The 14199-nt window shown below is 35.5% G+C and overlaps 1 protein-coding gene and 1 non-coding gene across 2 annotated transcripts; one reads left to right on the top strand and one right to left on the bottom strand.

Annotated features, from left to right (window-relative positions):
* Window positions 1-261: 261 nt before the first annotated feature.
* Window positions 262-8840, top strand: LOC147920706 (uncharacterized). Its single transcript, XM_087501188.1, has 9 exons — window positions 262-349; window positions 642-708; window positions 5872-5962; window positions 6017-6482; window positions 6837-7072; window positions 7208-7756; window positions 7856-8298; window positions 8403-8591; window positions 8780-8840. Exons 1-9 carry the CDS (start codon window positions 262-264, stop codon window positions 8838-8840), a joined length of 2190 nt encoding a protein of 729 aa, XP_087357314.1.
* Window positions 6530-6636, bottom strand: LOC147920707 (small nucleolar RNA R71). The gene has a single exon (XR_015591871.1). It is a non-coding gene; the product is annotated as a small nucleolar RNA R71 (small nucleolar RNA).
* Window positions 8841-14199: the final 5359 nt, after the last annotated feature.

The raw sequence follows: 14199 nt of genomic DNA, 5'->3' as shown, positions 1-14199 counted from the left end.
AGAGATAGAGGATCGTATTTTAAGTTTAGATTTTACTCAAAATTTTTTATATATTTTAATATTATATTTGTGCTAAATTTAGAATATTTGAGAGTGGATGCTAACTTTGGAAGAAAAATTTTAATTTGTGCTATTGAAGGGTATTTCTCTTTAATTAAATACTAAAACACTAAAATTATTAAGTCATTATGATTCTCCCACGCGCTTTATTCGACCAAGTGAAAATCATACCAAAATCACCGGCGGTCAATTGAATCAGCCATGTCTGCTGACATTTGCAGTTCCCAGTTGTCGCAGATGATCGAATTGGAAGATGAACTATCTGATTTCGAGAAGCTTCTCTCATCGGGTAATTAGATCTTCATAACACACTTCCTCATTTGTTTTTGTCTCATTTGAATCAATGAGATCCAAATTCCGGATCGATCTATTCAGCTTTCTTGAGCTGTTCCCGAATCTGTAGGTTAACCTTCCTTGTTTTTTTGCTATTCATCCTTCTCGATTCCATTTATTACGTTTGATTTAGATTTCAAATTTTAAACTGGAAACTTTTAATAAACCTTGACAATTGATATGAATCTTCTCATGTTGGTCGCAATCTACATAAGTTTGATATTTGGATTTGATATTGTGTGGTGCAGACTCGATATGTGATGAATTATACACTGAGACAGCAAGTTGGCACTCAAGGTTAATAACAACAAAGAGGTAATTGAATGTGCCTTGATCTCTATGATCACTGCTTCTTGGAGTTCATCTTATACTTCTCTCAATTGAGGAGAGAAGAGCATGAAATTCAATATTTGCTATTAAAGTTGATATCTGATTCGTCAGATGTTGGTTTTCTTGTTTTGGAAAATGTTAGTCACGGTTCCATGATAATGATGCCTAGACTTATCTTTTCATGTTGGTAATACATGTATATTTGTCCTAGTTATGTGGTTACTTTAGTTTTTTTTGGTTTTTCTTCGACAATGTGACTGCTAATAGAGTTATATTACTCTGTTTTCCTACGTTTTGATGAATTGTGTGGTGATGGGTTAGTTAGATAAGCATACTTTGTTAACTTTTTTAGATCTACTGTTTTAGTGGATGTTGAAAGCATGTTTCGTGTTTGTTAGCCGAAGTGTGGTTCTTTAGAAATTGTTTAGAGCCATGCGGATGTTGACGTAAAACATAGCATCAACTTTTGTTGTTAATTAGCTCTCACATGTTAGGCCACTTGTTTCATTATTTTCATGAGAAGTATATGTATATTTAATTTTTACTTTTTTTCTTAAACTTAGTGTCTCAAGGTCAAGACAGACCAAACACAAAGAAGCAAAGAACATGGATTCCATTGAAGATGTTTTAATGTAATTCAATGGGAATTGAAGATTTCTCAAGCTATGTGATCTTTGGATACGACATAAGAAAGTTTTCTTTGGATATTTTAAGGACTGTGTTGACATTATATAGAACTATATTTTTTTATTTGTTGTTAGATATGTATGATGGTTGTGATACACTTTTATATTGTTTTGGACCTTTGGTACTTTTACGATGTTTCTGCACTATAAAACTGTCACAAGTTTCTATTAGACAAGCTAAAAGTTGTCGAGGTAATTGTAATTCAGTTTGCTACAGGTTCTCTTTAATTTCAAGAAAATTCAAGAAGAATTCTACGAAATTCAGGAAAAATTCTTGAATTTCAGGCTGACCTTCATAAAAATTTGGAATTCAAGATGACTTTCATAAAAAGTCTGGACATTGGTAAACACCAAGATATTCACAAAATAGAATCTTTACCCTTCACTAATAGAGTAATCTTTGACATATTGAGGCATAGCACCAAAAAGATATTTAGAAATACACATTTATATAAATTTAGGAAGGACTTAATAATATTTAGGAATGACATTTTCAAATTCATGATATCCTTCATAAATATTTAGGAAGACACAAATCAAATCATTACACCTATTGTGTATGTAGGTAAAATATCAGGATGTGCAAAAAATAAAATCAATAACCCTAAGGCCCTAACTAAATGGAGTAATTTGTGATACACTAAGACAAAACATAAACAAAAGATTCAAAAACTCAATTATTCTAAATTTAGGAAGGATTTTAGAATGTTTAGGAAGACGTCTTTAATGTTTAGGAATGTTTTCATAAACATTTAGAAATCCCAGGTGAGGACCATAACTAGAAATATATGTTTTGTCAAAAATGGTGATAACCAGAACCAAAAATTGCGTTCAGCTGTTGTGGAATCCTGAGCTTTCCATGGAATATAGTATATCTTTCCTTGTTCACTGTCTCTGTAAAATTTTTTTGTGTATGTTGATAATATAACTTGATGATTAATTACATCGTACATCAGCCATTTCTGCAACCAGTGTAGTTACCAATCAAGGATTAATATGAAGAACAACCTATGATGAAGATCTAGAAATATAATGAATCCCAAATAAACAGATCTAATAAATCGTAAAATCCCTGTGAAAAACCCTGAACCTAACAAGCAAACTACTCAGACATATTCAATGAAGAACAAAACATAATTCTGAATAATAAGCAATAGATATTAAAAGAGTAAGAAGGGAGTTTAGAAATTCTTCTCTCTACAAGGAGTTCATATCTCTCTCTCCCAAAAGCTCTCAAAAATCTCTCAGGATTGCAGAAAATAAAAATTGCTAGAATAAAACTTCAGGGTTTCTAAAACCCAAAAATAATATATATGTCCTAAAACACGTCAGGGACTTGTGATGCAAATATGAAAAACTTTGTGGCAGATTTCTAAAACTTCCAAAACTTGGGTCTTCTTGCGGCTAACAGGGGTGTCGACCGACACCATCACTTCTGATCGGCTCCAACTTCTCTTCCTTTGCTGAATTGCTCCAAAATCCCTCTAATTGCTTCATTTTGCTCCTTTCATGCCAAAATCCTATAAAACTTGTAAAGACTCAAAAACATCCTAGAAAACAAATCAAAAGATTCAAAAAGCACACTTATATCATGGTTAAAAACCGTAAAAACCATGATATATCAGGAACCAACCATGAAGATTTGTTTTAATCAACTTGTGGTTGACAAAAAAACAAATTTAAAGAAAATAGTAAAATATTTTTATAAAGATTTTGTTCCTAAATATATATATTTGAAGCCAATAAACTATTGTAAAACTATTCTGTTACACTGATAGTAGGATGAAATTTGAAGACAATGTTTGATAGTAAGATTAATATATTTAATTTTTTAGACATTTATACTCATAATAAATTATTTTTTGGATTTTTTACACATAATAAAATTCTTATGTAACTTTTTTATAATGTGTACTCTTTTAATATTAGTACGATGATATATGTATGCAGACATAAAAAAAATGAATTAGCCACGGCGTAGTTTAGCATGAGAATTACAAATTTAGGAATTGAGCTTATTATTAAGGGGGGGAAAAAAAAAGAGAGACTAATATTTTTCTTTATCACAAAATCGCCTGCTCAATTAAAAATCATGTGATAATATTATAATACAAATCACACTATTATAAACCATAAATCTTTAGGTTGGTCAATTATTTACATTTAGAAAATTTTCTGAGGGGAATATATATTTATAGAAATATTGGATTAACATTCTGGTCAATGTTTAGTAGAATAAAATATTCAAATCCATTTTGCCTAAATAACAATCTATTTTTAAGTCAACAAATAGAAAAACCTTTAAATGGCCTTTTTATTTTGCAAATGAGGTTTTAATATTGTGACAAAATATAAGAAATGTTAGAATGACAACTAAATAATATTATGTAGGGTCTAAACAGAAACTGTCTAGAGCAATGGTTGAAAAATAAATAAGATTATTTATATTGTACACTATTTTAGCTCAAACACGCTTAACTTTGGAGTTCTCTTAGGACCTTTGAACGAAAAGATAAGTGCACTTTGGTGACATAGGTGGCCAAATGATATGTATATATTTTACCTTGTTTAACCATAGTTTATTCACATCTTTTACATGTTTTATTAGCTTGTTTTGTTACTTTCATATAGTTTAAGGTCTGTTTGTGCATTAGACTAGGATTTGCATAGCATCTGCATTGTTTCTTGTTTAAACAGGTGAATTGGACTCAAGAAGCATGAAAATAACATCTGGGATGAGAGGAGTGCAACCATTGAAGCAGATAGGAGTTGAATCAAGGAGAAGACCAACAAAGCATGAAGCACTCGACCACCACTACTTGTGCACTTGACCGTGCGCTACTGAAGCACTCGACCGTGTGCTACTGAAGCACTCGACCGTGTGCTACTCAGAGACTTAACCGGTGGGGAGCAGAAGGATGGACCACTCGACCAAGGTCACTCGACCAAGGTCACTCGACCGCTTGTGGTCGATTACATCAAACCGACTTTCTATTTTGTCAGCTAGCCAAATCAGGGCTTTCTTCCCTCACTATATATACCCTTTGTACCCCATGGCCGCCAGAAGACCCCTTTTAGGCAAAAAAGTAGCTGTAGCCACCAAAAAAAACTTTAGTTCTTACCCCTTAAGGGTTTTTAGCTTTTTAATATCATTTGCCACTTTTATTTACTGTTTTTCTCATATATTAATATCTTGTAAGTCTCATAACTTTCTGGGTATTGAGAATCTGAGTTTGATTCTTTATATTAAGTTGTTGTTCATCATCTCATCTATCTTATCATGCTAGTTTTATCATTTTCTGGGTTTATGTTCATCATCATCATGTTTTGTTCATCTCAATAGTGAGTTAGGATTCTGGAGATGGATTAGGCTGGTTTAGGGCTGTGGTTGTTTAGATTGGTTAAGCTTGATTGTTTACATATCTCTTCTGGGTTAGATGTGCTCTAAGCTGTTCTTATATCTGAGAGGGTAAGAACAAATCTTAAGCTTCCTTGCATCATACCAATGTTTAGGTTGTTAAATAAAGCTAATACTGGAGATTATCATGATTATCCCAAGAGATTGGTTGTATAAGGTGATTTTTGACAAGTAATGGTCTGGTCCTTAATGCCTGTTTAGTATGGTTTCACCAATGAGAGTTGGGTTAGGATGTTACTTAAACTTGATCACTTCTGTCATGAAAGTGGATTAGTGAGTCATTAAGATCATTGCCTAGAGATAGCTCATATTTGATTGAGGTTTGTTAACCAGTTTAGCTAGCCACAGCTTGAACACCAGCCCATGAATCCATCTCTGGAAGCCTAATTTGTTATCTGATTGTTTATTACCACATCTTATCTTGTTTCATTGCATTTGTTCCTGTTTTAAGTTGTTTAGATTGCTTCTGTTCTTCATATTTACCCACTCGACCTAGCAACTCGACCATACACACGGTCGAGTGCTTGATCGAGCACCTTCAGGTTCTTCATTTTACTTTTTGTTTCATTTCTGTTTCATTTAGTTTACTTCCTGCATCTTTATTGTTTTGTTTCATTGCTCATATTTAGTTCTTGCTCTTGTTAATTTACATTCAACATTATTTTCTTTCTGCATTTTACATTATTGTCTTAGGATTGTTAGAAATCAATCATCATCATATTGGGCTTGACTTGAGTCTTTGTTTACATCTTGATTGCATGCAACACACACTTTATGGATTGACATCCTTTATGCTACAACTACATAAGGGTATTGAAACACCTTGCATACATTCTGATCATCCATACTTATGTCTGTTTGTTTGATTGCAACATCCATTCATTCATAAGTAAACCTTGAAAAAGTTATTGTTTCAATTGGCGTCGTTGCCATTAGTGTGTTTATTTGTGTCATTTGAGATTAACAAAGATTCAAGATTAAGTTCTGTTACTAATTGTTCACCACTATCAAGTTCTTGTTTTGGTTGGTTGTTTTGAGTTTCAGGTATCCACTCGAGCGAGCACTCGATCGTGTGCCTTTCAACTCAGTGATCGAGTACCAACATCGAGTTTCACTCAGTCGACCAGTAGCTCGAGTCAGCACTCGATCGTGTGTCAGTCCGAGCAGGTGATCGAGTTGGTTGATGCAGACAAGATCCAAAGGAAACCAGAACCTAGAGAAGGACATTGAGCATATAAACCGCCTACCAAGGGACTTGAGGCAGCAGAAAACCAGGATCCTTCAAGAACAGGAAGAACAGTTGCTGATGGATCCACCAATGCACCAGAATCAAAGGCCAAGGCAGATTGGAGCAGGAGATGCTCCCAATACACATACACAGAGAGCTGGCATAGTACCTCCTGCAGTTGCCAACAACAATTTCGAAATTAAAAGTGGGCTAATCACTATGATACAGTCCATTAAATTCCATAGATTGCCAATGGAAGATCCATTGGATCATCTGGATGAATTTGACAGGCTTTGTGGCCTCACAAAGATCAATGGTGTGAGTGAGGATAGCTTCAAGCTCAGGTTGTTTCCATTCTCTCTAGGAGTTAAAGCTCATCTATGGGAGAAGACACTTCCAACAGGTGCTATAACCACATGGGATGGATGTAAGAAGGCTTTCTTGGCTAAATTCTTCTCAAATGCCAGAACAGGCATATTGAGGAATGAGATTTCAGGCTTTGCACAAAAGAACAATGAGACCTTTTATGAGGCTTGGGAGAGGTTCAAGGGCTACCAAACACAATGTCCACACCATGGGTTCAGTAATGAGTCACTGCTCAGCACACTGTACAGAGGAGTTCTGCCCAAGATAAGGATGTTGTTAGACACAACATCAAATGGAAACTTCCTCAACAAGCATGTAGATGCAGACTGGGAACTAGTGGAGAACTTGGCTCAATCTGATGGGAACTACAATGAGGACTATGATAGAACAGTAAGGTTTGTTGATTCTGCACCAGATGAGAGGTATAAGAAGGACTTAAAGATTGTTAATGACAAGTTAGACAGGATTCTGCTTAGTCAACAGAAGAACATTCACTTTCTTGGTGAGGAAGATACACCAATTCAAGATGGGGAGAATGAAGTAGCTGAGCTGTGTTATATGCAGAACCAAGGTGGTTTCAAGTCCTACAACCAATTCAAGCCAAACAATCTGTCTTATAAGAGTACAAATGTGGCAAACCCACAAGATCAAGTCTATCCACCACAACAAGCAGCACAATTATGTGCCTAAACAACAGAACCAAGGTTACAAGGGTCAAATGTGTCCCCACCAGGGTTTAAGACTACCCAAGCCCACGAACCTGACTTAAGAACATTGATGCAACAGTTGTTGCTTAACCAAGCCACTGGTCAGATGGAAACCACAAAAAAGTTTGCTGAGATCAACCAGAAGATAGATTCAACCTATAATGACCTGAATATCAAGTTTGAGAGCTTAAACTCAAAGGTTAACGTCATGGAAAGCAGTATGGCTTCCACTTCTACTTCTAAGCCTAATCAACTACCTGGAAAAGCAATTCAAAACCCAAGGGAGTTTACTGCCAAGACTATCTTTGTTATTGAGGAGTATGACACTGGGGACAGTGAAGTTCAAGATGGGGAGGATATTCAACAAGTTTCAGCTCAGAATGAAGCAGAGGATCAAGCAGAGAAGAAAATCGACAGTGTGCTCGACCAAGCACATGATCGTGCACTCGATCGAGTGCCTGATCGAGTCACTGATCGAGTGGTCCCCTCTGAGTCTGATAAGCCCACAAAGTACATTCCTCCAGCATACAAACCACCTTTGCCATTCCCAGGAAGTTTCAAGGAACAAATGATTAGGAAGCTCAAAGAAAAGATTGAGAAGCAGGAATTGATGGCCATTCAACATGAAGTAACTGTTGAGGAGAAGAAAGAGGATAGAGGACCAGCTTTGGAGCAGTATGAACCATATCCTCTCTATAAAGGCATGTTGCTTAACATATCAAAGCAGAAGGCTAAGAATCAAGCCAAGAAGGATCTAGAGGACATTGGAACTGCTATGATTCCAACTAAGCTTGAGGATCCAGGCTCATTCAACCTACCATGCTCAGTGAACTATATGCACTTTAACAAGTGTTTGTGTGACCTTGGAGCCTCTGTTAGTGTCATGCCCTTCTCAATAGCAGAGAAGCTAGGATATGAAGAGTTCAAGCCAAGCAACCTCTACATAAGTCTTGCTGATGGGTCTAGAAAAGATATGGTTGGCAAGCTGGAGAACTTTCCAGTCAAGATAGGTAAGGCCAGGATACCAACTGATTTCATCATCATAGAGATGGAACAGGAGCTTGATGATCCTATTATCCTTGGAAGACCATTTTTGGCCACTGATGGAGCTGTAATTGATGTTAAAAAGGGTATGATCAGCCTGGACATTTCTGATGGGTTGACTATGAGGTTTGATATCAAGAACACAATAAACCAACCCACCATTGGAGGCCAACCCTTTGTTATAGAAGATAAAGCTGATGTTGAGTCTTTTAAGAAAAAAATGGACTTAGGGCCAAGGATTTAGCCAATGAGGTAGCTGTTCAAAACCTCAAGACTTCAGTTCAAGAGTTGACTGATTTGGTGAAAGATCTCCAAGTGCAACTCAACAAGAAGTCTGTTAAGAAAGCAAGGCCAAGGCTCAAGATCAAGAATAAGCAAGATTCAGGTGTTAAGACTGTTTTGACCAATAAAGGTTCATGGTGATCAATTTGAACCAGGGGGACTTCATCACCTCTCTGGTCTCCAAACCAAGCTTGAGAAGGCACCAAAAGTCAAGCTTAGTGACTATAAATAAGCTCACTAGGGAGGAAGTCCCTAAGGTATCTTTGTATATAAGTTTAATTTCCTTGTGTTTTTGATGTTTTTCTTTTATGTTTGTGTTGGGCAGGCTTTTACATGGGTTTACAAGTGGAATTAAGTGGTTTTGGACTTGTGGAGAAGGCTTTTAAATGCCACTCGACCAAGCCCACGAGAAGCACACGATCGAGTGCCCGTTCGAGCCCAGGCCCACTCGATTCACCCTCTTTGCTTGCTCGATCGATTTGGTGGGAGAAGAAGTTTGAATTTCGAATTTGGACAAGCACTCGACCATGTGGGGTCGAGTGGTGGGGTCGAGCATGTGCCAAAGTGAGTCAAAGATTCCAATTTTGAATTTGAATGGTATACGCGCTCCACCCTTATCTCTTTGTCCCCTCCATCTCTTTATAAGCATATGAACTCGAGCATAAGCCCTTCACACTCTCCCATTTGCATAAAAACTTCAAATTCTTGCTAGAAATCTCTCTTAGAAGCTTAAGGCTCAGTTCTTTCTATTTTTGGGTTACTAACCTATTAACTTTGAGCTTTGAGTTTATTTTTCCAAGTTTCTTTTGAAATGGCTTCCAAGAGGGGTGAAACACAAGAACGAGCTGCTGCTCGCCGAGAAGCTGCTAAGCTTGTAGCTGCCAGCTTCCCTGAGATGGAAGTTTCTTTTGAAATGGCTTCCAAGAGGGGTGAAACACAAGAACGAGCTGCTGCTCGCCGAGAAGCTGCTAAGCTTGTAGCTGCCAGCTTCCCTGAGTTCCAAAAGGTGACATATGTTCCAAGAGATACAGGAGAAAGCACTCGACCGGCCACTCGACCACGCACACGGTCGAGTGGTCGGTCGAGTGGCTCGTCGAGTAGGAGAACACGGCAGAATCAACCTGAGGAAGAAGATTGGGTCATGACTGAGAGTGATGGCGAGTTGGTATTCGATTTTTCTGAGCATAGGAGCAAAATTTCAAGAGGAAAGAGGCCAGCTGAGGAGCCACCACAAGCTGAGGAGCCACAGCAAGAAGAGAGTGATGAGGAGGAGGTAGAAGAAGATTCTGGAAAGCTGACCACAACCCAGCTCTATGATGCCTTCATGAGCATGAAGTTCCAAGGGACAATATATCCACACAAGAAGACCATGGTGGAACTTGGTATAGCTGAGGATGTGGAGTTTCTTTTTGACAAGTGCAATATAACCAAGTTCATGGGGATGCACATGGAGGGTTACAAAGAGATGAGCTGTGAGTTCTTAACCACTCTCCAAATGCATGGCTATGAAGACAAAATGGATCAAGATGAAGAGCTAGGCTACATCACCTTCTCCATCAAAGGCAGGAATTATGAGCTCTCTATGATGAAGATTGCTGAGCTTTTTGGGTTTGATATGGGAACTGATGCCAACATTGTCATCCCAAAAGAAGAACTTCAATCTGTATCGCAAACTATTGGAGAAGACAAGCCATATTCCTCCTCCAGCACCAAGAGTTCCAAAATCAGAATCCCAATCCTAAGGTACTTCCACAAGGCTTTGGCAAACACTCTTTTTGCTAGGAAGGAGACTGGTAATGTCAATGAGGGAGAGCTCAAGCAAAAAGAGTGACTTATCTTTTTGTACACTACTTCAGCTCAAACACGCTTAACTTTGGAGTTCTCTTAGGACCTTTGAACGAAAAGATAAGTGCACTTTGGTGACATAGGTGGCAAAATGATATGTATATATTTTACCTTGTTTAACCATAGTTTATTCACATCTTTTACATGTTTTATTAGCTTGTTTTGTTACTTTCATATAGTTTAAGGTCTGTATGTGCATTAGAGTAGGGTTTGCATAACATCTGCATTGTTTCTTGTTTAAACAGGTGAATTGGACTCAAGAAGCATGGAAATAGCATCTGGAATGAGAGGAGTGCAACAATTGAAGCAGATAGGAGTTGAATCAAGGAGAAGACCAACAAAGCATGAAGCACTCGACCACCACTACTCTTGCACTCGACCGTGTGCTACTGAAGCACTCGACCGTGTGCTACTCAGAGACTTAACCGGTGGGGAGCAGAAAGATGGACCACTCGACCAAGGCCACTCGACCGCTTGTGGTCGAGTACATCGAGCCGACTTTCTATTTTGTCAGCTAGCCAAATCAGGGCTTCCTTCCCTCACTATATATACCCCTTGTACCCCATGGCCGCCAGAAGACCCTTTTTAGGCAAAAAAGTACATGTAGCCACCAAAAAAACTTTAGTTCTTACCCCTTAAGGGTTTTTAGCTTTTTAATATCATTTGCCACTTTTATTTACTGTTTTTCTCATATTTTAATATCTTGTAAGTCTCATAACTTTCTGGATATTGAGAATCTGAGTTTGCTTCTTTATATTAAGTTGTTGTTCATCATCTCATCTATCTTATCATGCTAGTTTTATCATTTTTTGGGTTTATGTTCATCATCATCATGTTTTGTTCATCTCAATAGTGAGTTAGGATTCTGGAGATGGATTAGGCTGGTTTAGGGTTGTGGTTGTTTAGATTGGTTAAGCTTGATTGTTTACATATCTCTTCTGGGTTAGATGTGCTCTAAGCTGTTCTTATATCTGAAAGGGTAAAAACAGATCTTAAACTTCCTTGCATCATACCAATGTTTAGGTTGTTAGATAAAGCTAATACTGGAGATTATCATGATTATCCCAAGAGATTGGTTGTATAAGGTGATTTTTGACAAGTAATGGTCTGGTCCTTAATGCCTGTTTAGTATGGTTTCACCAATGAGAGTTGGGTTAGGATGTTACGTAAACTTGATCACTTCTGTCATGAGAGTGGATTAGTGAGTCATTAAGATCATTGTCTAGAGATAGCTCTTATTTGATTGAGGTTTGTTAACCAGTTTAGATAGCCATAGATTGAACACCAGCCCATGAATCCATCTTTGGAAGCCTACTTTGTTATCTGATTGTTTATTACCGCATCTTATCTTGTTTCATTGCATTTGTTCCTGTTTTAAGTTGTTTAGATTGCTTCTGTTCTTCGTATTTACCCACTCGACCTAGCCACTCGACCATACACACGGTCGAGTGCTTGATCGAGCACCTTCGGGTTCTTCATTTTACTTTTTGTTTCATTTCTGTTTCATTTAGTTTACTTCCTGCATCTTTACTGTTTTGTTTCATTGCTCATATTTAGTTCTTGCTCTTGTTAATTTACATTCAGCATTATTTTCTTTCTGCCTTTTACATTATTGTCTTAGGATTGTTAGAAATCAATCATCATCATATTTGGCTTGACTTGAGTCTCTGTTTACATCTTGATTGCATGCAACACACACTTTATGGATTGACATCCTTTATGCGACAACTACATAAGGGTATTGAAACACCTTGCATACATTCTGATCATCCATACTTATGTCTGTTTGTTTGATTGCATCATCCATTCATTCATAAGTAAACCTTGAAAAAGTTCTTGTTTCACCAAATCAATTTTTTTAAACATCTCCGCATGTTCCTGAAACCGGGATGTCACAACCATTTAGAAAGTTTGTAAAGCATATATATTAAAAAAGGGTAAACCATAGAATTTGTTTGTTTTCTTAGTATGTGTTTAAAACCTTAAACGACACTGAAATTAAATTGGAAATAATATATTATCAATATTTGTACCGCCTCTCACTATTTATAACGCGTCTTACGTCTTCTTAGATCCATTTGAAACCATTAAAATAATGTACACTATAAACTAGGAAATTTTGTTTTAAAAAAATATTCCTATCACTTCAAAATATAAGATGTTTTAAGTAAAAAAACGCATATTAAAAACTGAATATTTTAAATAAGTTCAACCAATTATAAACAAGTTGTTTAGTTGTTGCCCTAGCGAAATCGACTTTAATTCAACATAGTCATTTTATCTCAAAGACAGCCAATATGGAAGCTGATGCCTAAATAAAATAGACTTTAGTTTCTTCTCTTGTAAACTCTTGAATTATTTTAAAAACAATAAAACAGTTTAATTTATTTCTTTCTAATAAGAATGTGTTTCTTTATCATTGAAAACAGTTGTTAGTTAACATGTATATGCTTTAAGTGGAACTGAGCAAAACAGTGGTACAAAAAGATTTTAATTTGTAGTTAACATGTATATGCTTTTAGGTCACGAGTGCTAACTGCACTATATCTTGATAGATGTGAGAGATTGTGAGTATATGACATGTTAAATAAGCGGCAAGCAATGCCAGAGTTACACTAATATTAAACAAAACATGAAAATATAAAATTTGAAATGTACATTTTAGTTTCTCTAGCCAACTTCAGAACCACTTAAGGTGTGTTTCACAAAGAACATAATACTTATTTTTCTAATTCTCTACATGGTTGAAGCACATTGTATTCAGGGCAGGCCCTGTTAAATTTGGGGATAAAACAAAACAACTTTTTTTTGAATGATTTTGTAGACAAAATTTTAAAACTAAAACAAAATCTTAAAATTTCAGCAAAATGAGGCCTATTTATTAATATTTATGTATTATTTTCTGTTAAATTTTATTTTTTGTTAGACTACTATTTATTGAGTATTAATTGATGTTATACATTTAATTTTACGATACCAAAAATTTACTAATCTTTTGTATTTTCTTATTTCATATTTAGATAAAAGATTGATTATTTGTAAAAATATATCTAAAAATTTATATTTATGATTTCTCATGTTTTATTAAGCATAAATATTTGGATCAGTGAGAAATATTTTAATTCCATCTTTTCAATTTTACATTTGTTTTGAATTTGGTAGAATCTTTTCCTCATGTTTGGGAAACCAACCATGAAAGTTTATTTTAATCAACTTGTCGTTGAAAAAAAAACAAATGATGTTTCGAATTCTATAAATAAAATTTAAAGAAAATATTGAAATAATTTTTATAAAGATTTTGATTCTAAGTATATATGTTTGAAGCCAATAAACTATTTTAAAATTATCTCGTTACACTAATACTGTAGTAGGATGAAATCTAAGGACAATATTTGATAGTAAAAATAATATATCTAATTTTTTGTCATTTGTACTCATAATCATTTTTATTATTTGTTTTATACTTAATAAAAGTCTTATGTTACTTTTTATAATGTGTGCTCTTTTAATATTAGTACGATGATATGTATAAAGACATTTAAAAAAAACTGAATTAGCCACGGTGTAAGTGTAGCATGAGAATTACAAATTTTAGGAATTTGGCATATAATTAAGGAAAAAGGAAAAAAAAAGAGAGAAAATAATACTCCCTCTGTTTCAAAATATAGGATGTTTTAACTAAAGCACACAGATTAAGAAGTATTTACTTTTAACAAGTTCAACCAATCAGAAACAATACTCCATAATATAAAATACTAAACTAATCTAAAAGTTGCATATAAACTTGAAAACATCATATATTATGAAACAAAAAACTTCTCTAAAACATCTTATATTTTGAAACGGAGGGAGTATATTTCTAAACCACAAAATTTCATGCTCAACTAAAAATCATGTGAT

This window comes from Camelina sativa, chromosome 19 (assembly GCF_030686135.1).
Source record: "Camelina sativa cultivar CO46 ecotype springtype chromosome 19, ASM3068613v1".
Classification (NCBI taxonomy): Eukaryota; Viridiplantae; Streptophyta; class Magnoliopsida; order Brassicales; family Brassicaceae; genus Camelina; species Camelina sativa.
Note: the sequence above shows the minus strand (reverse complement) of the source record. Positions and strands in the feature narration are given on the sequence as shown.